The following is a 23,320-nucleotide window of genomic DNA, read 5'->3' as shown; positions in this document are numbered from 1 at the left end:
AATGGGGTATTTTTGAAATCCTGGGGATTCCGGGGGGCCCTGGGTGATGTTTCTAACACAGGGGTCCCTTGGGAATGAATCCCGTTTATGGGGAAGAACGGGCTCAGGAGCACGAAGGGGAGTGGGAGCCAGCACAGCTCGTACCTGGTTTTGGGGAACCAAGCGGGGGGGGAAATTTGGGGCACCCCCTCAAGATGGGCACCAGGACACCCCCCACGCCCCCTTTCACTCCAGCTCCTGTTTAAAATCAATAGATACAGTTTATTCATTAAAAAACCAAAAAACAACAGTTTCAGCCAGTTCCTTATAAAATACCCCCCCCAAAAACCTATTTACAGCAGCAGGAGGGGACCCGCAGCCCCCAGTGTGTGGGAGGGGAAGGCACGGGAGTGGGGGGGCAAATATTATGGGGGGGTGGCTCCTCCAGCCCCCCCCCTTGGCACCGACATCCCAGGGTGGCTTTGACTCTTGGGTTCGTTATTTTTATAGAAACAAAGGCACAAAATGCACCAAAGTCTTTGGAAGGGGTGGGGGGAGGGAGCACGGAGCCCCCCTTTCTCATCCTGCCATGGATGGGGGGCACAGGCTACCCCCGCACCTTATCATAGTCGCTCACCATCCGCTTGATGTGGAAGAGCTTGTTGCGCAGGGTCTTGGTCTCCAGCTTCTTCGTTTGGTAGTCGGGGCTCTGAAACGCAGCACAGGGCCCGGCTCAGCGGTGTGGGGAGGGGGGGGTGCGGTTTCCGTCCCCTCCCCAGCTGCATCGCTCCAAGCCAGCCCCGTTTTGGCTGTCACCGAGACCAACTCACCCGCTTCAGGTCCTTCAGGCGGTTGTACTCCTCTGCCACGTCCTGCCGGGGAACGGAATGGGGGTCACAACGGGGTAAGTGCTGCCCTGCAGTGTCCTTGGTGACCCGCAGCATCCCAAGACCCCCCAACACCCATCCCCGATGTCCTGCAGCATCCCGAGATCCCACAAAACCCATCCCCGATGTCCTGCAGCATCCCGAGATCCCACAACGTCCATCCCCAATGTCCTGCAGCATCCCAGATGCTCCACAGTCTCCATCCCCAATGCCCCGCAGCATCCCAAGACCCCACAAAACCCATCCCCAATGTCCTGCAGCATCCTGAAATCCCACAGCATCCATCCTCAATGTTCTGCAGCATCCAAAGGTCCCAGAACATCCATCCCCGAGACAGCGTAACATCCATTCCCAATATCCTAAAAAATCCATCCTGATACCCCACAATATCCATCCCCGATGCTCCACAGCATCCACCCTTGAGAGGCCATAACATCCATTGCCAATACCCTACAAAATCCATCCTGATACCCTACAGCACCCCGAGACCCCATCATATCCATCCCCAACGCTCCACAGCATCCCAAGACCCCACAACACCCATCCCCAAGACGCCATAACATCCATTCCCAATATCCTACAAAATCCATCCTGATACCCCACAGCACCCCGAGATCCCATCATATCCATCCCCAATGCTCCATAGCATCCCAAGACCCCCACAACATCCATCCCTGATGCTCCATAGCATCCCAAGACCCCACAACATCCATCCCCGATGCCCCACAACATCCATCCCCGAGACGCCATAACATCCATTCCCAATATCCTACAAAATCCATCCTGACACCCCACAGCACCCCAAGATCCCATCATATCCATCCCCAATGCTCCATAGCACCCCAAGATCCCATCATATCCATCCCCAATGCTCCATAGCACCCCAAGACCCCACAACATCCATCCCTGATGCTCCATAGCATCCCAAGACCCCACAACATCCATCCCCGATGCCCCACAACATCCATCCCCGAGACGCCATAACATCCATTCCCAATATCCTACAAAATCCATACTGATACCCCAACAGCACCCCGAGACCCCATAATATCCATCCTTGATGCTCCACAGCATCCCAAGACCCCACAACATCCAAACCCAATGCTCCATAGCATCCCCAGTGCCTCACAACACCCATCCCTGAGACACCATACCATCCATTCCCAATACCCAACAAAATCCATCCTGATACCCCACTGCACCCCAAGACCCCACAACATCCACCCCCGATTCCCCAGGGTGTCCCGGTGAGCCCGCAGTGTCCCCATGGCTCCCTGAGAGCCCTGACCTGGTACTGGGGACTGTCCTCGGGGATGCTGTCGAGCTGCTTGCTGAGCTGGTTGATGCGGTCGTTGACGCCGTCCATCTCGGCACAGAGCTGCTTGTAGCGCTTCAGGTCCGTGTCGAACTCCTGCTTGTACTTCTGGCGGGCGCCGTCCGAGGAAATGGGGGGGTAGAGGCTGTGCCAGAGGGGCAGAGTCAGACCCCGGACGCAGGGTTTGGGTGTGGGGGCTCCCAGGGGTCCCCCCTCACCTGGCCCACTGGTCCTGGTCCCGCTCATCGCCAGACTCCACAGCCGTGGTGTAATCGGTCTCGTACTGCGACTCGTCCAGCTCGGGGTTGCGGCGGCGCCGGCGGCCACGCCGGGTGGAGGGTTTGGGGGGGTGCTCCCGCATCTTCTCCTCCACCGGGCTGGTGCTGGTCCCCCGGTCCGGTTGATCACTGCAAGGGACGTGGGGACATCAGCCAGCTCAGCGGTGTCCCCACTCTGGGCCCTGCCACCCCCCCGGGACACTCACCCCCGGCTGCTGTAGGTCCCCGCAGTGTAGTACCCGTTCTGGGGGGGGTAGCTGTAGGAGGGGGGGCTGTAGGGTGGAGCGGTGACGGGGCTGGTTGGCTTCTCCGAGTAGGCGAGCGTGGCCGTCTCGTCCTGCACGCTGGCCCCGTCCGCCACATTCTTCACCTGCAGTGGGGAGAGGCGCTCAGCCCTGTGCCGGGACGGGGGGACGCTTGTGCCCCCCTCGAGCAGGGCACAGCCTGCGACCCCAGGCACTGGGGACACCGGTCACCGTCGCATGGGGACAGGGACACCCCAGAGCAGCCATAGCAATCCTGCCCAGTGATGGGGACAGGAGGGGGACAAGCCCAGCAGAGCTGCAGTGGGGTGTCCCACACGGCCATGGAGGGTGGGAGGGACACAAAAGGTGGGGGAACCCCCCGGGCAGGCAGAGCAGCGTTTGGGGAGGGGGGAGACTGCAGGATGTGCCCACGAACCCCAGTGTCACAGGGGATGATGCCACCCTGTGCAGAGCCGCCATGGGGGGTCCCAGCAGGACACCAGCACAGCCCAGGGGGGTCCTGGCACCCAGCTCTGCACCCCCAGGATGACACCCCCCTGGGAGCCTCGCTGCTGCCCCAGTATGGCCAGGGCTCCTCCAGGAGGACATGGGGCGTCCGTTTGTCCCTCCCCCCCTTCCTTCCTGGCCTTTGTGGGTTGTTTGTGCCGGACGCCGGTCCCTGCCCGGGATGGTGGCCCTGGGGACGTCAACTGCGAGTTCCGGCTGGCGACGCCGCTTCCTTCAGTGCTTCCTGCCCCCCCCCGCTAATGAAGACACCGTTAATTGGGGGCTGCTCTGCCTGACAGGGCCACCAGGTTGACAGCCAGCAGCGTGGGGACAGTCACATCCCCGCGCCACGGCGGGACGGAGGCAGCGCCCGCTCGAAGGTCACCCCTTTATCGCGGTCCTGCCCATAAACAGGGAACAAGGCGTCCCAGGAGAGTTTCACACCCTGGTACCTCCCCAGCTCTGCGTCCCCACCGAGCAGGACGTGTCACCAGTGGGTGACCCCACCCAGCAGAGCGGGGACCCCGCAAGGGGCAGGCAAGGGGGAGTGCGGGTGCGTGAGGTCCTGCCCCCCCAGCGGGCCAGGAAATGCTTTGCAAGGGAGGGACTTTCAATGAAAAATAAATAAACCAGAACAAAGGTGTTTCTGCAAAATGAAAAGATAAATATTGGAAGCGTGGGGACGCGGGTGCAGCGCGGAGCTGAGCTCCGGGGCCTGAGAGCAGCGCTTGTGCTCAAATCTGGGTTTGGAGGGAAAGTTTTGGCTAAATGTGATGAATGTTTGTGCTTCAGTGGGGGAACCCAGCACCGAGCAGCCCCGGGCTGCCCCAGTCCCACATGGACCGGGATGGGAATGGGGACAGGGATGCAGCCCCTGCGCACACGCTGGTCCTTTGCTGCTGCTGAGCGAGGACAGGACATGTCCCAAGGGGGCTGAACTGCAGCGTGTCCCCCACCCAGAGGGGACACATCCTGGTGTCACCACTCCAGATTCATTCGGAGCCCAAACTGTGCTGGCTTGGTTGCAACAAAGCCCCCAGCAGCGGGGCGGCACGGCCCCATGGAGCTGAGTTAATCATTGCCAGCACCAAAACCAAACAGCACCGAGGGGCAGCGCCTCCCAGCCGGTGTCCCCAGGCACGGGGCGGGCGAAGGGGGCAGCACCCAGAGCCTGAGTTCTCCGGGCACCTGGGCCACCACATCCCACCCTGTTTGTCTTTCAGGGAGGTTAAGACCAGTTCTCCCAGTCTGGCACCCTGTGCAAAGCCTCACGGTGCTGGGGAATGGTACCAGCTGGGAAAAGCCACGGCATCTAAATGCGGTGACAGGGAGGGACGCGGCGAGCGCCGGGCACAGCGTTGCTCCGGTGGCGATAACACCACGCCTGGGGGATGTGGTGAGCAAACACACCGGGATCTGGCACCGCGGCGGCACAAACCCGGCAAAACGTGGCAGGAAAGACCCCCCCCCAGCCCAGACTCACCCACTCCTCCACGTTGGGACCCTCCTGGGCCACCGGCACCTTGTCCCAGTAGATGTTTTGTTTCCCGTATTTCCAGATCTTGCTCCGCGTCTTGTGAGCGAAGAAGCAGATGAGGCAGAGGAGGATGACGATGAGGAACCCGCAGACGATGGCCACGGCCTGGAGGGATGGAGCAGGGGGGGTTCTCAGGGTGGGGTGTCCCACAGGGAGGCAAAGACCCTGGTCCCAGCCATGCTAGGGTCTGGGTGCCCCCCACAAGTGGGAATTGCTCCCCTCATCCCAAATGCTCCTGATGTTTCACCCCCCATCACAGCATGGGGAGAGGAGCAGGGTGCCCCTGTGCCCAGGGAACTGGGCTGGAGCCAAAAGCTCCAGAGCTTTTGGGGTTCAAGCAACAGGGCGGGGGTTGATTTCCCCATAGAGACAGGACGGTTTCCCAAGGGCCAGATCCCTGCGGCTGCACCGAAATCAGGGACGGATGAGGCCACGCTCGGCCTTTGCGTGGAGCAAGAGCAGCCGCGGCTCCCCCCGCTCAGGGCGCAGGAATGCGGCACGGCCGGCTGGGAACCGGCAGCACCGGTCCCAGCCCATGTGCCGTGCGGGATCCCCGCCAGCCCCAGCCGAAACCGGGGCTGACCGACTTTCTTTGGAGGGTTTCTCACTGCCCCACTGACCCGCCGGGCTCCCAAACTGGGCCAGCATCATCACGGGTGTTTTGGGGAAGAGCTGGCACCCCACTAGCACCGTGACCCCACACCCATCCCCGCACTTGCTGCCCGCTCCTGCCCCAGCCTTGTTCAAATATTTTTACGACCGGGGAGACCAAAGTACCAGACGCTGGGTCTGTGTCGGGACAACAGTTTGTCCCCTCCCCGAAACTCCCTGTCACACGCAGTCGGCTCGTGCCGGTTCCTCCCGCAGCCCCAGATCTCCCTGACTGGAATCCATCACCAGCAACCACTCCCTGCTCCCCCTCCCAACCACAAAACAGCACCACCAGAAACATGAAAAATGGAAAGGAAAAGCCAGGGCCACATCCCAACGCGGTCACCAACACTCCCCCACTTGCACTGCCCTTGTGCAGCATCACATTTGAAGCAGAGCAAGGGGTCTGTGCTGTGGGTTTGGCTCCAAAAGGGGGAGGTCTGGCCAAAACTGGGGTGCACCCTCACCTCCTGGGGGTCCACGATGCAGTAGTGGTACAGGTACTGGTTCAGGTAGGTGCCGGTGCTGTAGATCTGGTTGCACATGGTCAGCAAGGGGCTGTAGTAATAACTACCGGTCATCTGCGCCTGGGGGTTGACCCCCACGACGTAGACGATGGAGGCGATGAGCATGACGAAGGCCAGCACGGCGCACACCACGATCACCACCAGGTAGAAGCGCCGGGAGCGGGAGCTGCTGGATTTGGTGACGCTGGTCACGAAAAGCCCCAGCTGGGCCAAGAAGCAGAGCACGGCCATGGCCATCATGAACCCGTTGGCCGTCCGCGGGTTGGTGACCCCGCTGTAGTAGCTCCCATATCCGTAGCTGCTCCCGTAACCGTAGTAGCTGGAACCGTAGTAGACCCCCAGGCCGTTGCCGTAAACTCCCCCGTAGCTGTACTCCCAGGCCAGGGTGGAGGCCACGCAGGCGAAGGCGGCAACGCAGAGCAGGATGACCACAGCCTCCAGGATCCTCACCACGCCAGGCGGCGACGTCCACTTGTAGAAGTGCTGCGGCACATCCTCCATGTAGTAGGAACCCGGCGGGGGCGAGCGGGCACCGTAGTCGTAGCCATAATCACCCATGGGGGGGCCATAGGCTGTGGAGGGGCCGTAGCCCGTGGGGGGGCCATCATAGGACTTCTTGCTGAACATGGTGGAGAACCTGGCGGGGAGACGGACGGAGCGGTTGGAGCCGGACGCGCAGCAGGAGGTGCCGGCGCCGCGGCTGTGCGAGGCGGCACTGCTGGGTTTGCGTCCCCGCACAGCCGGCGGGGACTTTGCTCACCCGCCACCAGCCCGACGGCACCGTCAACGAGCCAACGCCACCGTCAACGAGCCAACGCCACGCCACCAGAGTCACCGCCGCTCACGGGGAAACTGAGGCACGGGGAGGAGAAGTGACTCACTGAGCCGGTCGCAGCCCAGCCCTGCCCCACGCAGGAGACCCCGCCACGCCGGCCCCCCCAACCGCGGCAGCCAGACAGCGCCTGAATGAATTGGATTGTTTAAATTCTAATTAAACCAGAAAACCTCTTACCCAAGGCTAGTGCTGACCCCGAGGGTTCCTCCGTAAGCAGATCTGCCTGGATTAAATAGAAAATAACCATAATAACAACACAGGGCGCAGCAGCAACACCCCGGCGAAAAGTTGCAAATTGGGTTTCAAAGATTTCTTGGGTTTTTTTTCCCCCAAATCAACGCAGAGACCCCCACCTCGGTAAAGACCCCCAGCTCACAGCTGGGAGCAGCGCGGGGGAAACCTGAACCCTGGTGGGAAACCCAACCCGGCAGTGCCAGGGCTCAGCAGGCAGGATCAGGCCCCTAGGAAGGGGTGGGGGGGGTGGCAGCCACCATGTCCTGGTGATTAACCCCCAGGACTGCGGTTTGACGCCCCCGCCCCACCGGGGACCCCTCCCGGAGCAGAGCTGGGGTGTCCCGGGGCACCGCGCTGCCGGCGGGGGGGACGAGGGACCGAGGGCTCCGGGGGTCCCTTCCCCGCTGCGGGGGCACCGGGTAAGCAGAGCAGCTCCGCTCCCCCGGGAGGAGTGGCCGCCTCTCGCCTTCCACCTGCAGCCCTGGGAGCCCCGGTTCAGGTGGAGACCCCGGTGAGGGCCCCGGTATCGGTGGGTACCCCGGTGACGATGCTGCTGGGGGCTCCCGTAAGGACTCCGATATCGGTGGGAATCCCGATACCGACGCCACTGGGGACTCCGGTGTGGACCCCGGTACCGGTGCGGATCCCGGTGCCAGCGGGGACCCCGGTGCCGGTGCTGCTGGGGGCTTCGGTGAGGATCCCGGTGCGGACCGCGGTGCCGGTGGGGATCCCGGTGCGGACACAGGTGCGCGCAGGGGCGGCGGGGAAGGACGGACCCCCCATGCGCGGCGGGGAGCGGGGACCCCGGTGCGCTCTCCCCTACCCCCGTTCACCCCCCGGTGCCGGGAGGTCCCGTCCGCCGCGGAGCCACTCACCTGCCCGCGCCTCCGCCTCTTTGTTCACCTTAAAATGGCAGCCGAGCTCGGCGGCACGGCGGCCGATCCGCGCTGCTGGAGACCGGCCCCGGTTTCCGCCTCCGGGGAGGGGTGGGATGCGGGGGGGGAGCCCTGGGGGCCGCTCCCGCCACCGGCTCCCAGCGCCGCAGCCCGGGCGGCTCCGGGAGGACAGCGGTTAAAGTGAACGCGGCTGGATAAGGGGGAGCCCGGAGCGGGGCACCCCCAGCTGGGACCCCCAACTCCCGCGGTCCCGCAGGACTTTGGGGTCGGGGCTCTGTTCTCCGGGCCCCCCCGTTGCTTTCCTGGGGACGTCCGGGGTGGGACGCGTTTCCCGGCTGCCCCCCCGCTGCTGCGGGTGTCCCCCCGGGTGCACATTGAGATGCTCTCCCCGAAAATATCACCACGTTTTATTAAAACCAGTTCCGGTCACTTCTGCAGCTGCACCCACTAATTCACATGTGCTGAAGTGGGGGTGCTCAGGGCCTGGCTCCTAGGGAGCACCCACCCAGCGCCCAGGGCAGCTCCCGGGGGGCATCAGACTCCCCCAGGGCACAGAGCACCCAGAGGACCCCAAAACCAGCAGCACAAGGAGCCTGTGGGTTTGCTCTGTGTGCCCAGGTGGGTGCAATGACTCGGTGGGCACTGGGTGCATCCCTGCAGCATCACCCCCTCCCCACAGCACCCAGCCCCTGGGGTCCCCGCCGGGGTCACCCTCTCACGGTGTTGGTGCCGGTGGGCACGCAAGCTCAGAAGTAGACGGTGCTGTCGCGGGCGTCACAGTCGTACTCCTGGATCCGTGCCTTGATGTGCGTCAGCTTCTTCTTCAGGTACTCACAGCGCTGCTGCTTCCTCAGGAAGGTCAGATCCTGCCAGGAGCAACCCAGCACCAGGGTCCTGTGGTGCTCTGGGGACCCTGCCAAGCACTGAGCTGGGGTCAGAGGTGCCGTGTGCTAAAAGCCTCACTCAGGGTGTAACGAAGAAAAGCTGTTGCTCATTAATTTTCCAGCAGCTGCTGGGTGTTGTCGAGCACAGCTGGTGCCCATCAGCCCCCCAGGTGTCTGTGTGTCCTCTCCAGTCCCCCCCATCCACTGCAGCCCCCCAGGCTCACCCTGTGTCCCCGTAGAATCCAGTGAACTCATCACACTCAACGCCACTCGCAAACCATGTGGCACCTGCCCATGGACCCACCGTCCTGCTTGTGTGTCGGTGCCGCTGGCCCATTGTCACCTCCGGGTCCCTGAGCCCCCGCTCTGTGGTGCGAATGTCCCCAAGCAGCTCCTTGTACTCAGCCAGCTGGTCCTGGAAGACGCCCTTGTAGCCCTCCCGCTGCTGGGGGCTCCGGATCGCCGGGTACTTTCTGCACCACCATGAAGCCACGAGGCTCAGGGTGCAGGAGGGAGACCCAAAGCTCTGCCCGCACCCCCAGGCAGGAATCTGTGGGTTGGGTGTCGCTGATCCCCAAGGCCCTGTGACATTATGGCCATCGGCATCCCCATGAGAGTCACTTACACCACGTAGTCCGGGACAGCGCGTGCCCGGGGTGCCAGTGCCGGGGGGACAGACCTGACCCCCGGCTTCTCCCTCTCCTTGGTGTGGGGAACCCTCCCCGGGGGTGTCTGTGGTGGCACCTTGAAGGTGACGTGCCTGGCGCGGGCTGGCGGAGCCTTCGGGACACATGGGAAGGACATGAGGACTTCATGGAGGCCAGGGGGGGCCGAACACCCCCAGCCCACCCTGGGGCTCAGCACCGCGTGCCCGGCTCCATACCCGGCAGCCCAGGCTCTCTGGCAGGGCGGGGAGGCTCGGCCATTGGCTCCCAGCAGTTTTGGGGTGACGGGGGTCCCCTGGGTGCACCCGTTGGCTGCTCCGCTTCACCGCCTCCGGGCTGAGCCCCGCTGGGAGCGAAGCCCCGAGCTGAGCAGGGACGGGAGCAAACCCTGCAGCGAGGGGAGATGATCGTGGTGCTCCCAGCCCTCTCCGTGTGCCTCAGTTTCCCCTGCGGTTCACTCTCACAGCCTGGCCCTGAGCCGCCTTCCCTCCCCATTGTTTGCCGGGGATTTGTGGCACTGCCATGGGGACATGTCAGCAAGCTCCAGGGATGTCACCTCCCCTGCTGCCACCCCATCCTGGCCCGTGGGCAAGTGCGAAAGCAGCCGCTGGTGTTGCTGACGCCTGGACCTGTTGCAGCCCCTCGGGCAGGAGGAGGGGAAGGGACCCCCATGGCATCGCTGCCACCCATCCCCGCCACCACCAAGGACCCCGCGGGTGCTGCTGGACCTGCGCCAAGGCTCCGTGTCCCCCCGTCCTCGCTGCCAGCATTACCTGCCCGTCTCATGGTGGGACGCGGTCCCGGCGCTCACCGTGACGTCCCTCGGCCACCGCCGCCACCACCGCCGGTCACCAACAGCCACCAGCGGTTAAACATTAACGGCCACGCGCCGCCCCACGGCACAGCGGGGGCCCCGTGCGGGCAGGATCTGCGCCCCCCCAGCACCCCACACAGCCCCCACCCTGCATGGTGCCACCCCAAGAGCCGCATCCTCCTCTGTGTGGGGACCCTGGGGCACCCTCAGCCCCATCACCCCCCCCAAAACAGCCGCCATCTGCTATGGCCCCTCCAAACCTGCCCCAGTGCCAGCAAGTGGGGGGCTGTGAGCTCCAGCCCTCCCAATGCACCCCCCGGCGGGGTCAGAGCCCCAACACCAGCCCCATCCTCCCCCTGCAAGGTTCCCAGGTTGGGGGGACCCTCCACAGCAAGGGGACCCCCCAGGGCACCCCCCCTCACCCCCTGGGACCCGTCCCCCGTCCGGGCAGGGGTCCCGCTGCCCCAAGCACAGAGCGATGTGTCCAGTTCAGCCTCCTTTAATGTGCACCTCAGTCCCCCCCGGCCCCCCCCGCACCGAGGGTCCCACTGGGGAGTGGGACCGGCCCCTGGGGGGGCGTTCGAGGTCACAGGGGTCCCAGCAAAGGGTCCTCGCCCACCCCACAGACGGGTCCGGGCTGAATATTGCATCCAGGAATCACAGCACTTCAATGGTCAGTACTGCCGCACCCCCCCTCCCCCCCCCCATTTTACAGATGGGGGAAACTGAGGCACAGAGAGGTGACGTGACTTCGCCAAGGTCACTTCATGGCAGAGCCAGCAACAGAGCCCCTCCACCCCCCAAAAATCCTCAACCCCCGGGGGCTCAGCCCTGCTCTCACCACAGGGGGGGCTCCCCCACTCCACACAGGACCCCAGGCACCCCCCACCCTGTCCCCAACCTCCAACCCCCCACACCCAGGGGGCAGCCCCCAGACCCCCCACAACACTCAGGGCTCCTGGCTTTGCCCCCCCTCGTCTTTCCCCTCCCAGGGCTGCTCCATCGCCCTGGCACAGCAGCTGCTCTGTGTGTCCCCCCCCCAAAAAAAGCCCCCCAGGAGGCTGGGACGCACCTCCCACCCATCGGGGGGACCATGGCGGGGTTGAGGGTGGGGGGGGGGGTCCAGCCTCACGCCAGCACAGTGAACGCAGGAAATTTATAACAGGGCTTTACAGAACAAAGCTACTGAAATCAGCCACACGATGGCCAGACATAAAGAGGGGGGACCCCCCCGCCCCCCCGTACCCCATCACCCGCTGTCCGAGGAGCTCGGGGGGGCGGTGGAAGGGGACCTGGGGGGGCGGGAGGGGGTGCAGGTTTGGGGGGTCCAGCTCCCCAGGAGCTCGCGCTGCTGCTGGCCCAGGGCCTGGCTGACCAGGCCGGGCAGCGCCAGCAGGCTCAGGCCCAGCGCCTCCATCTTGCTCTCCAGTGCTCCCAGCCGCTTCTCCAGGTCCTCGTGACGCTCCTGCAGCTCCGAGACCATGTCGTACATGATGTTCTGGGTCTGCCGGGAACCAAGGGGACACACCGGGGGGTGGTCAGCGATGGGAGATCTTTCAGGGGGGTGTCCCAGCCCCTCCCTGGCGACCCCAGCGCCGCGCACCTTGGCCAGGTCCACCAGCGTGTTGGCCTGGTCGTTCAGCTTGCGCTGCTCCATCTTGACGCTCCTCAACCTGCAGCGACACGGGGGGAGCGGGGTCAAGGCCGGCGACACCCCCACACGGCCCCCCCGACCCCCAGCATGCAGCCCCCCCCACCCTGCAAGCGCAGCCTCTGCCCCTCCATCCAGCCCCGGGCGGGGGGGCGGTTACGCCGTACGCCCCCCGCCACCTCCCCAAATTTAGCAGCGCTGAGCCCATGCACACGGGAGCAGAGGGAGGAAGAGGAGCAGCCCCCGGGGGGGGCGACTTACTTCTGAGCTCTGCAGGGAGGGGGCAGAACAGAGACAAAACACAACAGCAGGTTTAATACCACCACGAAGAGCACAGGGAGACGAGAGCAGCCGCAGCACCACCACCCCCCGCCTCGCTCACCCCCCAAACCCAAGCCGGGCGCCCCTCGGTTCCCCCCGCAAAGCAGGAGGGTCCCAGGGGCTCGCAGCCCCCAGCAGACATGGTCACATCAAACCTCATCAACCGGGTACCCCCAGGGACCCCACCTGCTGGGAAAGCGTCCCTGCGGGGACAGGGGACAAGGGACCACCTGGCTCCCAACCCGGGGGTCCAGGCAGCGCGGGCATGGAGGGGGGGGAAGCGCCCGGCTCTCCTTCCTGAGCCACGACGGGGAAAAAACCTCCTGGTAGGAAGCAGGTAAAGGTTTGGCACTTACTGATGGATGGCTTGGAGGAACTTACGCTGGTGTTTCCGAACTTTGGCATGGTCGATCTTCTTCACCAGCTTGGTGTGTTTGTAGATGAGCCACGTTTCCCTGAGTACGTTGGCAGCAGCATTTTTCACCTGGATGCAAAAGAAGGGTCAGGGATGGAGACGGCTGGTCCCGCATTGTGGCTGAGGGCGGGGGGCAGCACTGGGAAGGGGGGTCCTACCCGCTTCGTTAGCTGCGTATCCATCATGAAGTTGTGCACGTGTTTCTCCGCTTTGGTGAGCTCTAGCTTTCTGGCAACGACGGCGACAACCAGAGCGGTGCAGCCGGCACCCTGCGGGCAGAGAGCCCCGCGGTGAGGGCAGCGGGGGGCGCGGGAGCCCCCCCGCCAGCCCATGTGCCCCCCCAGCGCTCACCATGATGCCGGTGAGCAGACAGACGCCCTTCCCGCAGTAGGTGTGCGGCACCATGTCCCCGTAGCCGATGGAGAGGAAGGTGATGGAGATCAGCCACATCGCCCCCAAGAAGTTGCTGGTCACCTCCTGCTTGTCGTGGTACCTGCCCGGGGCCGAGCGCAGCCACTGTCACCGCGCGGTCCCGGTCCCACCGCGTCCCCCCACGGTGCCACCGGCTTCGCCACGCGGTTTTTAGCCGCTTTCCCATCCGGTGGCTGCAGCTGGGAGAGTCCCCAAGCTCCTGACCGCGCCGCTGGCACGTGGGACCCCAAAGAAGCTGGGGACACCCTGAGGACACTCTGGGGACATGGCCACTCCGGACACAGGCACTGGGCCGGGGGGGGAAGCCCTGGGGTGGCTGTGGGAGTGGGGTGGGCTCGGGGGGGGGCTGCTGGATGCAGATACCGGGGTGACGGGTGCGGAGCTGCAGCCGCCACGCATGGACGGCAGTGACCTCCATTCTCCTGCAGCCCCCCCACTTTCTCAAAGCACAGGACACCAGTGTCACCGCCAGACTGCCCGGGGAGGGGACACCCTGACTCTGCCCCCGCTGAGTAAACCCAGAGCTACAAAGGGCCCCAAGGCCACTGTGGGTGTCACTGTGGGGGGAGAAGGGGACACTGTGCTTTGAGACTTTGTGGCCAGCGCTGATGCCACAAATGCAGATGGCTGCGCCCCCCGCCCCCTCCCCGAGGGACCCCAGACACGGCTCCTGCTGGTCAAGGGGATGAGCCCGGCCGGGGGACATGGAGCAGCAGGACCGGGCGCTGGGTACGGCCAAGCCAGGCGGTGGGACAGGGACATGCGGGGAGCAGCGGGGAGCCGGGAAAACTGGGTGCCGGGGCGTGAGAAAAGAGAAGGGAGGAGCCGGGAGCGAGCTGGGGGGGACTCAAGCGTGCGGCAAGGAATTTAGGATTGCTGCGTCCCTCTGCCAGGCCCGCCCTGGGCACAGCCCCACGGTTTGGGCTTGGAACCTCAGCCGGCATCCGGGGATGCAGCGGGGTGATGCCGGGGGACACCGCACAGCTGGGGGGACCCGCACCCAAAGGGCCGGCAACCTGAGGATGATGGTCCCCCTGTCCTCCCCAGGAGCACCCGGGACTCCTTCAACACACCCGAACTGTGCGCGGTAAGGAGGGGAAACGCGGAGCAACCGCCAGAGCTGAGCAAAAGCCTTTTGGAGACTTGGCGGGAGCCTCTGGTTAGAAACACAGAGGATCCGGCGGCTCCTTCCCGCTCGGCTCCCATCCCTGCCGAGGTTTCTCCCCCTGGGACTCACAGCGACTCCTGCAGCAAGCCCACCCTTCCGAGAGCACCCCAAGAGCTGGGGCAGAAAGACCCCTGCTCCAGCCCCCCCGCACACTGCAACGGGACCCCCAGCTTGTGGGGACCCCCAGCTTGTGGCCAGGCTGGGGGGTGGAAAGCAGCCCCTGAGGTTCCAAGCGGAAAAGGGTTCCAGCCCCTTTCCATGTCCACAGCCTCTTTGCTCCAGCCTGGGCAGCCCCCCCTGAGCCTTGATCGCCCAACTGGCTGCAGCTAATCCTAAATTCTGGGTAGCACAAGCCTGGGGTGGGGGGGACGTCCCGTGCAGGATGCGCTGTCCGTCCCTGGGGTGACTCACAGTTTGTCCCTGCGAGCAGCAGAGCGGTCAGGGAGGGAAAATAAGAGCAGTTAATGCACGTCCCAGGGGGGGAGAAGGGGCGAGCGTGGGCAGGGCACCGGCACGGGCACCCCGGCCCTGGCCCCCCAGCGGGCGCAGCTGAGGAGCACGGGCCACGTTCCACACGAGGGCTCGGTCCCCTCTGCAAGACCCCCCGATCTTGCCAGCAGGTCCTGCCACATCCCGGGGTGGGGGGCACGGAGGGGTCTGGGGGCAGTTCGGGGGTCTGGCTGCCACACCTCGCCTCAGCAAGTGGTTTTGGTTTGGCAAACCCATTGTGGCCACCATGAGGGTCCCAGTGGGGAGGCGCTGCCCAGAGAGCGGGGGCCTCTTCTCCAAGGGGCCTCGTTTCTTCCCAAAGCCCCACTTGGGGTCTGCGCCGTGCGTCCTCAGCTGCACCCCAGCCCCGCGCCCCCCGCGAGAGCCCCGGTGGGGAGCGCCCCCCGTACCTCTCGCAGACGCGGACGGTCCAGGCGGCGATGATCCAGGAGGAGATGCTGAAGACCAGGAGGACGGTGCCGGGGCAGATGGTCATGAGGGTCTTCATGACGAAGCGTGTGTTGAAGTTGATCTTGTTGAGGGCGCCGATGCTGCGGGAGGAGGCGTCGGTGAAGAGCTTGCTGTGCAGCAGCATGACGCGCCCGATCAGGTACAGCCGCAGGAACATGGGGATGGAGAGGATGATGTCCACGTCGGCGTCGGCCACCGAGGCGGCGTAGGTGAAGGCCAACCGCGCCGTCCAGGTGAAGAGGTACTGGCCGGGGATGGGGTGGATGGCGCAGACGATCAGCTCCAGGGCGATGAAGAAGATGCGCTCGTAGGTCATGGCGATGCGCCAGTCGTCGGCACCATTGTCCACCATGAAGAGCTGCGGGGGGAGAAAAGGGGTGGTGGGACCCCCTGGGGTGGCGCAGCCCCGGCGAGCACCCACCAGTGCATCCCCTCACCTGGATCTCCCTGGTGTGGTACATGACGATGAGCCCCAGGAGGATGACGGTCGAGAGGCTGATAAGGCATTTCAGTGCAAACGAATACGACGACTCCTGCGAGGGGAGCGGGCAGTGTGAGCCTGGATGGACCCCCCCCAGGCCCCTCACCAACCCACCGCAACGCCTACCTTGGTGTAGACCCCCCAGGACAGCTCCGTCTCCGTCACCATCACCACGATGCCGAACATCCCGAAGATGAGGGCGTAATCGCTGAGGCGCTTCCGCTTCTCAAAGAGGGCTCGCCGGTGCCCCAGCTTGTACCCGATGTTCTGGTTCCTCCGGGGTCCCCGTCCCCGCTCCTTGGCCGCATCCTGCCCCGGTGCCGCTGTCGGGCCGGGATCTGGACCCCCGGGCTGCTCCGGCCGTGAAACCACCACCTCGAGGCTGGGGGGCCGGCGGGGCCGCAGTGGTTGGGTCTCCCCCTCCAGCGGGTGCAGGGTGCGGGTGGAGGCGCTCAGGGGGCCCCGGGGCCGTGCCACCCCCCCATTGTACCGGCAGCCGCTCATGGCTCTGGCGGGGAGGGGACCGGGCGATCCCGCATGGCTCAGCGGCGCGGGGGCGACCTGCGGGAGAGGGGACGGTGTCGGGTCCCCGGGGGAACCGGGATGGCCATCCTGGCACTGGGTGACACCTAACGAGGCATGTGGCACCCATGTGCCGGCTTCGACCGCGCCGGGGATGTCTCCCGCCCGTGGGGACGTGTCCTGCCCGTGGGGACGTGTCCTGCCCACGGGGGACGTGCCGCCTGCCCGGTGCTCGCTGCCGCCGCAGCCCGGTCCCCCACTCCGCAGCCCCCCGCGGGGGGGCAGTGAGGGCAGGACACCTCCACAGTGCCCCCGGTGCTGGTCCCTGCCCGCGGCCCCGGGACGGCTCCGGTAACGAGCTGCAGCTGCGCGCCCCCGCCGCCCCCCGAACGTCCCCGTGGCTCCCAGTACCGGGGGGCCCGGGGGGCTCGGCGGGCCCGGCTCTCCCTCCCGCCCGGCCCGGCCGCCCCGCCGCTGCCGCCCGGTACCTGCCGCCGGGGCCGCGCCGCCGCCGCTGCAGCCCCGTTCGGTCCCGGGGGCGCGCGGCGGCGGGACCGGAGCGCTCGGGGGCGGGGCGTGGGCGGGGCGACGCGCCCGATTGGTGGAAACCGCCCACGCCCCCAGTGACGAGCACCACGCCACGCCCGTCGCCACGCCCCCGAGCGCTGGCCACGCCCCCTCCCCGCGCCCCCCTAGTCATGCACTCCTGGACACCCCCTGTGCCCCCCAGGGCTGTCACACCCCCGGCACCCCTCGCCGAGTCCCCCCCGTGCACCCCCAAACACCCCCGGGCACCCCGTCCCCTCGCAGCCCCCCCATCACACCCCTGTGCGCACCCTTCAGCCCCCAAATGACACCCCCAGCGCCCCCCCCCTCACTGCGCTGGGCCTCTGCACCCCAAAACCCGTCATTCCCCATGCACCCCTCCAGCCGCCCCCTCATCCTCCCCATGCACCCCCAGCACGCTGCCACCAGCAGCCCCCCCCAACACCCCCTCCGTCACCCCCCTGCACCCCTCAGCACCCCCCAAACCACCGCAGCAGCTCCCTGCACCCGCAGCTGTCCCCAGCCCCCCTGCACCCCCTACCTGCTGGGGCTCCCCGGGGCCGGTTTGGGGGACCCTCGGAGCGTTAGGGGCTGTGGGAGCGGGGCTTGGCGCAGGGGGGGTCCGGGGGGCCGGGTGCCATGGGCTTCCCTCCACGCCTGCCCAGAGAGGAGATGCGGCTTCAGGGGTGTCCCCAAACCCCATCGGCCGCAGCTTCAGGGGGGTCCCCAAACCCCATCGGCCATGGTGCCAGAGACCCCCTGGCAGCAGCAGCCCCATCGCACAGGGTGGGGGTGGGGGTCTCATGGCAGCGAGCACAGACCCCACAGCACAAACAGCCCCGTCACAGCCAGCACGGACCCCCCAGCATCAACAGGAAGGCATAACCGGGCCCCAAAATCCCCCTACAGGGCCCCAAAATCCCCCCGCGGTGCTGGCAGCACCATCCTGGTTGGAGGACCAGGCCAGAGCTGGCTGCCATGGGAGCCGGGGGTCCCTGCAGCCTCTCCCCCCACCTGGCTGCACCCCAGCGGGGGCAGCACCCCACATTTCAGCCCTCCAAGCGCCCAAGTCCCGCTGCAGCCCAAACAACCGGCACCGGTGCCCCCACCACAACTGCGCCCGCGTCCCCCCCGGCGCAGGGACACCTGGGAAGCGGCTGCCACCAGCAGTGTCCCCTCATCCAGCGGGGGGGGGACAGCAGGATTTTGGGACCCTGTCCCCCAAGGGATGCAGCAGAGCTGGGAAGACGTTTTCCTGCGCCGGAGGGAGCGACGGCTGCTCCGGCACCCAGCTGCTCCCCGCTGTGCTCCGGGGCCGCTGGCTCCTCTCCAGGGCCAGATCATTTTCTCTCCATTCTGCCAAATTTATGGCAGGAAAATGGGCTCCGATTTCTTTTTTAATACTCGGTTGGGGAGGAAAATAACGCGGCAGCGGGCAGGGCGGAGGGGACGCGGTTTGCCAGGGCTGCCGCTCCCACCAGGCCCCCTTCACCACGGTGATGCCGGAGCCGTGCCGGGGCAGAGCGCTCGCCCCGCGGCCCCGTAAACTTTTTGGCACCTCGAACGGGGTGGGTGAAGCCACCCCCAGAGCCCTCCCAGACGGATGCCAGTAAATATTTTATTAACCATCACTCTGTGGTCGTTTCACTAATAGCTTCTATCGATGGCAACCTAAATGGGCCTTATTAAATCTTCCTCCTGTCAGGCCATCGATAGGGACGTCTCTGGCAGGATTCAGCACCCAGAGGGTTGATTAAAACAGCAAAACCCTAAGGGGTCCCTGTCCCTTGTCCCTATGGGGACACCGCAGCCTGTGGCTGCATCCCCAAGGATGCTCAGGCAGGATGCGGGAACACCGAGCGCGGTCCTCCAACGGCCACATCACGGGGACAGGGACACCGCAGGTCCTGCTGCCCAGGCCACGGCCACCGCCTGTCCTTGAGCACCGGCCCCGAGCGTCCCCGCGCGCGGCAGCTCCCGCGCCGGGAGGTTGGCGGTGATGCGGCAGCAGGACGCCCACCGCCGCAGCCCGGGTGCCTCGGCACGGCCGCAGGGTGCTCCCGCCGCCCCCGCCGCCACGGTCGGCGCTGGGACATGGGGACCCGCTACGTCTCGTCACCCCGGCGGGGTGGGGGCACAGGGTGCCGTGGGCTGGGGAAGGACCCTTGACTGGGGGGTGACGGGGAAACAGCAAAGGTGTCCCCAGGGGAACGCAGGGCAGGGACATGGGCAGGGGGACGCGGTTTAACCCCCGCAGAGCCAGGCTGCAGCAGCCCCCGGTGCCCTGGGGGGGGTGTAGGGTGCCAAGTGGGACCCCCCCCAGCTCCCCACATGCCCCAGAGCAGCGATGCTGCCTGGGAGCAACTGCAGAGGAGGAGGGTGCAGCTAAAAATAGAGGCGGGCGGCCGAAAGGCTCCCGGCTGGTGATTTATTTATTACCCACTCGCTAATTCCTGCTGGGGAATCGCGGTCCCGGGGAGGGTGGGGCTGGAATTTGGGGGGGCTGTGGTTGCCACTGGGGCTGTGCCCACAGGCCCCGTGCCAGCAGCTGGGTGCCACGGCCACCATCCCGCTGCCGTACCACGGGGAAGGGGCCGGGGAACCGGGGAACCCCCCCGCCACGGTGCCGGGGACGGGGTGCCCAGGGCGGTGACACCCCCGCTGTGCCCCCCAGCCGGGGTCACAGGGGCTCCCTGACAGCCAACGTGGCTGCTCTGGGCTTGCTGGGTGCACAAAGTGCGTCAGGCCCCTTGCGGCCCCCCCTACCCCCCCAAATCCCCCGCGGTGGCCCCGGTTTCTCGGGCGGCCGCAGCTCCTGCTGCCACCAAGCCCCGGCCATATGTCCCAGGCTGGAGAGCATCTGTTGGTGCCGGCAGGAGCCCCCAGCCCCCGCATACGCCACTGCCCACCCGCCGGCACGGGGATGCACGGGGGGGCTGTGCCACCACCGCTGTCCCCTGAGGGCAGGGGGCCGAGTGTGGTTTTGGGGGGAAACGGGACAACCTGAGCCCCCTGGGGCTGGCGGAGCCATCGGTACGAGGCCACTGGGCTCCCAAAGAGCACCAGGACATCTCAGCCAAGCCCTGTCACCGTGGGACCCCTAGTGATGCCACCAGCTGGGCTCACGTCCCCTGGGCACCCCATGTCCACCCTGGCACGTCAGGGCCTGTGCGAAGGGGCAGAGTTTGGCACTGGGGTGATTTGCTCCACGCAGGATCTGGCCCATTCCCATCCACAGGGCTATGGGGTGTCTGCGGGTCCCATGGCACAGGGGGAGGCACGTGGGCTGGCGCACACAAAGGGACACACGGGGACACCCGAACCTCTCCAGCCCCACTGCCACGCAGGGGAATCCCCGGCTTTTCCCGGGGTGTCCCTGAGAAAAACCTTCCCTCGGGGGGGCACACGCGGCGGGGGACACCGGGGACACCCTACCCGCGTGGCACTGAGCGGTGCCTGGATCTGGGGTGGGGGGTGCAGCGTGGTCTGGGGGGGTTCGTGCTCCCCACGCCCTGTTCTGCCGCCACTGCATCGCCGTCCCCAGACAAAGCCACTGCACCGGCTTCGCCCGCCGCCTCCCCCATGCAGCTCGGCTCAGCCAAAGGACAAAGCCGCTTCGCCTGGCTGCCCCGCCAGGTCACCACGGACCCCCCGGCGGGGCTGGCCGGGGGGCACACGGGTGTCCCTGCTGCCTCTGGCACTGCCACAAGCCTCTCAAGGAGGGGGGATACCCCGAACCCTGCAAGCACCGTTGGAGACCCCTTCTTTCCACCGCCACGGGTTGGTGGTCCCCGCTGCTGTGACAGTGTCACCGCAGCCACCGCAGCCCACTGCCCGGCGCAGGGTCCCCAGGGGCTGTCCAAGGTCACGGGGAAGGTCAAGGAGGGGCAGGGGGGCCCCCACACTGCGCGCCCATGGCCTCGATGGCTGCACCGCGGCACACGCCGGGCACTCCCCGGCACGTCGAGGCCACGAGCACCACGCGGTGCCAGAACCCGCCGGGAGCCCCGAGTGCAGACCACGGACTTTGCACCAGCAAACACCGCGCACGGCCCCAGAACCAGGACCCAAACACCGCGCACGGCCACGGCACCACATGTGGCACCGGCCCCAGTGCCCCGTTTTCAGTGGGTGCCGAGCTGGGTGCAGCGCGGGGCTGGTTCCCCCAGCCAGAGCCACCCCAGAGCCACGTCCCGCCAGCCAGACCCCATCAGTGGGGACACTGATGTCCCCCAGCGCCTCAACCCGCTCAGCCACGCTCCCCTTTGCCACCTCACGCCTTCGCTGTCCCCGAGCACACAAAATCCCCACTGTCCCCTCACTCTGGCAGCTGGGGCTTGCCCGGAGCAGCCGGCAGGGTGTCCCCGGTGTCCCCCCAGCCACGGCCAGGGGAAGCCACCCTCGGCGTCCCCGACGCTACCACCCATGCTCCTGCTCACCTGCCACGGCCCCGCGCTACGGGGAGCGTCGGGACGAGCCGGGGTGCCCTGGGGGCGGCGGGGGCATATGCGGGGCCGCGGGGGCCACCGCCAGCTCTGTGCGCGGCGGAGCGGCAGAGGCGACAGCAGCGACAGCGGCCGTGCCCGGGCGCGTGTGGGAGTCGCGGCGCAGGGGGGGCCGGGGGCTTCCCCGCCCCACGCCCCCGCGCCCCCCCGGCCCCGCCACGGCGGGCAGTGACCTTGAGGCCGCGGCGCTGGCGGAGGACGGGGGGAGGGGGATATTTTTAGCCCGGCAGAGTCACTCCCAGCGCGTCCTCATTGTCACCGCCCTGGGGCTGCCTCCCGCACCCCACCGCCCCAATCCGGCCCCCCCTTTCCCCGCTCCCCACCGCGCCGGGGGCTGCGGGGTGCGCGGGAGTGGGAGGAGTGGCAGCCGAATCGGTCCCGCCTGCCCCAGACTCCCGGGGTGCCCTCGGGGCAGCCCCTTTGGTGTCCCCTTCCCAAAAAGCCACGCTGCCCCCGGGCATCCCCCCCCGCCCTGCTCCATCTGTGCCAGGGGGTCCCCACAAGCCGCGAGGTCCCCGGGAGCAGGGGGATCCCCAGGAGCTCAGGGAATCCCCAGGAATCCGGGGAATTCCCAGCACCAGCGGGTCCCCAGGAGCCACGGGGGTCCCCGCGGGGGGGGTCCCAAGCCCACCGCCCCCCCCAGCGCACCTACCTGCAGGCAGCCCCCGGCCTGTGCTCCCCTCGGGCGCTGGTGACCATGGCCTGGCGGCGACACGTGCGGTGACCCCGGGCTGCCCGGAGGCTTCGCCGGCACAACCGGCCGAGCGGGGGGCCGGGGGCAGCCGGGTGCCTCGGCTCCGGGCCCGCGCTCCCGCCTGGCCCCACGCCGCCGCTTCGTGCCTCGGTTTCCCCAGCGCGCAGCGGCCAGCGGGGCTGCCGGGGCGGCCGCGTTTGCTATTCCGCTCACACGCGCAGCCGCGCACAACCCGCTCCCCGGTTCCTCCCCGGCCACCGCAGCTATTGTCTGCGGCTAAATTTAGCCGCCTGCCGGCTCCCCCGCTTTAATTGCCGCATCTGCGGGGACGTGGGCGCTCGCCCGCCCCGTGCCAACCCCAGCGCCCACGCCGCTCCCGCCCCGGTGCCCACCCGTGGGTCTGACCCGGCCGCGGTCCCCGCGGGAGCCCCCGGTGACACCCAAAAAACCCACGGGGACCGTGGTCCCCACACCCCTCGCGGTTGCACGGGCTCCCGGGTACGCGATTGTCACCAGTGGGGAAGCGGGTACCCCCAGGCGCGGGGTGGGGGACACCCCCCAAATTTGGTGCGCAACGGCGCGGGCTGGGGGGTGCGGGTGCTGCCCACCCGCCTGCAGCCTGCCCTGCTCCCTTTGTCAGGCTGCGGGGCACACGCGTGTGCAAGCGCCCTGCGTGAGTGTCAGAGTGTGTGTGTGTGTGTGCGTGCACAGCGGGATTTGCGCGGGGATGCGGCTGTGCAGTGAACAAAGGATGGGGGGGTGGGCATGGGGGTGTGAACGGGGGGGTGGGCACGGGGAATTCGCAGGGAGTGTGAACAAGGGTGTGCACAAGGGTGTGAACAGGAGGGTGTGAACAAAGGCATGAGTGGCGGGGGGGGTGTGTGAATAGGGTGTGAACGCGGGGGTGGGCAGCGGGGAATGCACAGGGAGTGTGAACGGGAGTGTGTGCAAAGGGGTGTGCACGGGGGGCACGAACAGGGATTGTGCAAAGGGGTGTGCACAGGGGGCTGTATTGAGGGTGCAAACAGCAGTGCGTGCATCGGGGGGTGCAGGGGGTGTGGGAGCACGGGAGGGCGCACGGCGCTGTATGCACAGCTATAGGGCACCCGTGTGTAGGTGTGCGCACACGGGCTGTGCTGTGTGTTGTGCAAAGGGAGGGGGGGTGCACGCTGCTGCAGTGTGCGGGGGGGGGCGGCGGAGGTGCACGCTGCGGGGGGGTGCGTGGTGCAGGGGCGGTGCGTGGTGCAGGGGGTGCGCACAGCGCGGGGGGGGGCGTGGTGCAGAGCGTGTGTTCTGCAGAGCTCTGGCATTGTGCACGGGGAGGGGCCGGGGGGGGGATGCCCGGTGCAGGGGGGGGGATGCCCGGTGCAG

At 66.8% G+C, this 23,320-nt stretch overlaps 2 protein-coding genes across 5 annotated transcripts; both read right to left on the bottom strand.

Moving 5' to 3' along the window:
* Nucleotides 1–240: 240 nt before the first annotated feature.
* On the bottom strand, nt 241–8,587 carry OCLN (occludin). 3 transcript variants are annotated; one of them, XM_065858364.2, is made up of 10 exons: nt 7,871–7,934; nt 6,939–6,984; nt 6,687–6,778; nt 5,867–6,563; nt 4,695–4,853; nt 2,666–2,829; nt 2,400–2,588; nt 2,155–2,326; nt 810–851; nt 241–688 (listed from the first exon to the last, which is right to left on the bottom strand). In XM_065858364.2, the coding sequence occupies exons 4-10, from the start codon at nt 6,551–6,553 to the stop codon at nt 587–589; spliced, it is 1,515 nt and encodes a 504-aa protein (XP_065714436.1). In that variant the 5' UTR covers nt 6,554–6,563; nt 6,687–6,778; nt 6,939–6,984; nt 7,871–7,934; the 3' UTR covers nt 241–586. The 3 variants fall into 3 exon arrangements, with proteins under 3 accessions (XP_065714436.1, XP_065714437.1, XP_071655858.1); XM_065858365.2 differs by lacking the exon at nt 6,687–6,778 and having other exon boundaries at nt 7,871–8,587; XM_071799757.1 differs by lacking the exon at nt 7,871–7,934 and having other exon boundaries at nt 6,939–7,504.
* Nucleotides 8,588–11,391: 2,804 nt separating this feature from the next.
* Nucleotides 11,392–22,234, bottom strand: KCNN1 (potassium calcium-activated channel subfamily N member 1). 2 transcript variants are annotated; one of them, XM_065858363.2, is made up of 10 exons: nt 21,908–22,234; nt 17,292–17,407; nt 15,809–16,243; nt 15,639–15,734; nt 15,141–15,559; nt 12,993–13,134; nt 12,800–12,910; nt 12,583–12,710; nt 11,858–11,927; nt 11,392–11,758 (listed from the first exon to the last, which is right to left on the bottom strand). In XM_065858363.2, exons 3-10 carry the CDS (start codon nt 16,184–16,186, stop codon nt 11,504–11,506), a joined length of 1,599 nt encoding a protein of 532 aa, XP_065714435.1. In that variant the 5' UTR covers nt 16,187–16,243; nt 17,292–17,407; nt 21,908–22,234; the 3' UTR covers nt 11,392–11,503. The 2 variants fall into 2 exon arrangements, with proteins under 2 accessions (XP_065714435.1, XP_065714434.1); XM_065858362.2 differs by lacking the exon at nt 21,908–22,234 and adding an exon at nt 21,190–21,376.
* Between the last annotated feature and the right edge of the window lie 1,086 nt (nt 22,235–23,320).

The sequence above is a fragment of the Patagioenas fasciata genome, chromosome 27 (assembly GCF_037038585.1).
Source record: "Patagioenas fasciata isolate bPatFas1 chromosome 27, bPatFas1.hap1, whole genome shotgun sequence".
Lineage (NCBI taxonomy): Eukaryota > Metazoa > Chordata > Aves > Columbiformes > Columbidae > Patagioenas > Patagioenas fasciata.
The sequence above is the reverse complement of the archived record's forward strand: the minus strand, read 5'-3'. Positions and strand labels throughout refer to the sequence as shown.

What these genes read in the sequence shown, in the direction of transcription:
- KCNN1 (XM_065858363.2), bottom strand. Translation starts at nt 16,186, where the DNA reads ATGAGCGGCTGCCGGTACAATGGGGGGGTGGCACGGCCCCGGGGCCCC. An exon ending in GTCTGCTCACCGGCATCATG is followed by an intron (nt 12,911 to 12,992) that starts GTGAGCGCTGGG and finishes CTCTGCCCGCAG; the next exon opens with GGTGCCGGCTGCACCGCTCT. An exon ending in ATACGCAGCTAACGAAGCGG is followed by an intron (nt 12,711 to 12,799) that starts GTAGGACCCCCC and finishes TTTTGCATCCAG; the next exon opens with GTGAAAAATGCTGCTGCCAA.
- OCLN (XM_065858365.2), bottom strand. Translation starts at nt 6,553, where the DNA reads ATGTTCAGCAAGAAGTCCTATGATGGCCCCCCCACGGGCTACGGCCCC. An exon ending in GGGACCTACAGCAGCCGGGG is followed by an intron (nt 2,589 to 2,665) that starts GTGAGTGTCCCG and finishes CGTCCCTTGCAG; the next exon opens with TGATCAACCGGACCGGGGGA. An exon ending in AGGACAGTCCCCAGTACCAG is followed by an intron (nt 852 to 2,154) that starts GTCAGGGCTCTC and finishes GTTCCCCGGCAG; the next exon opens with GACGTGGCAGAGGAGTACAA.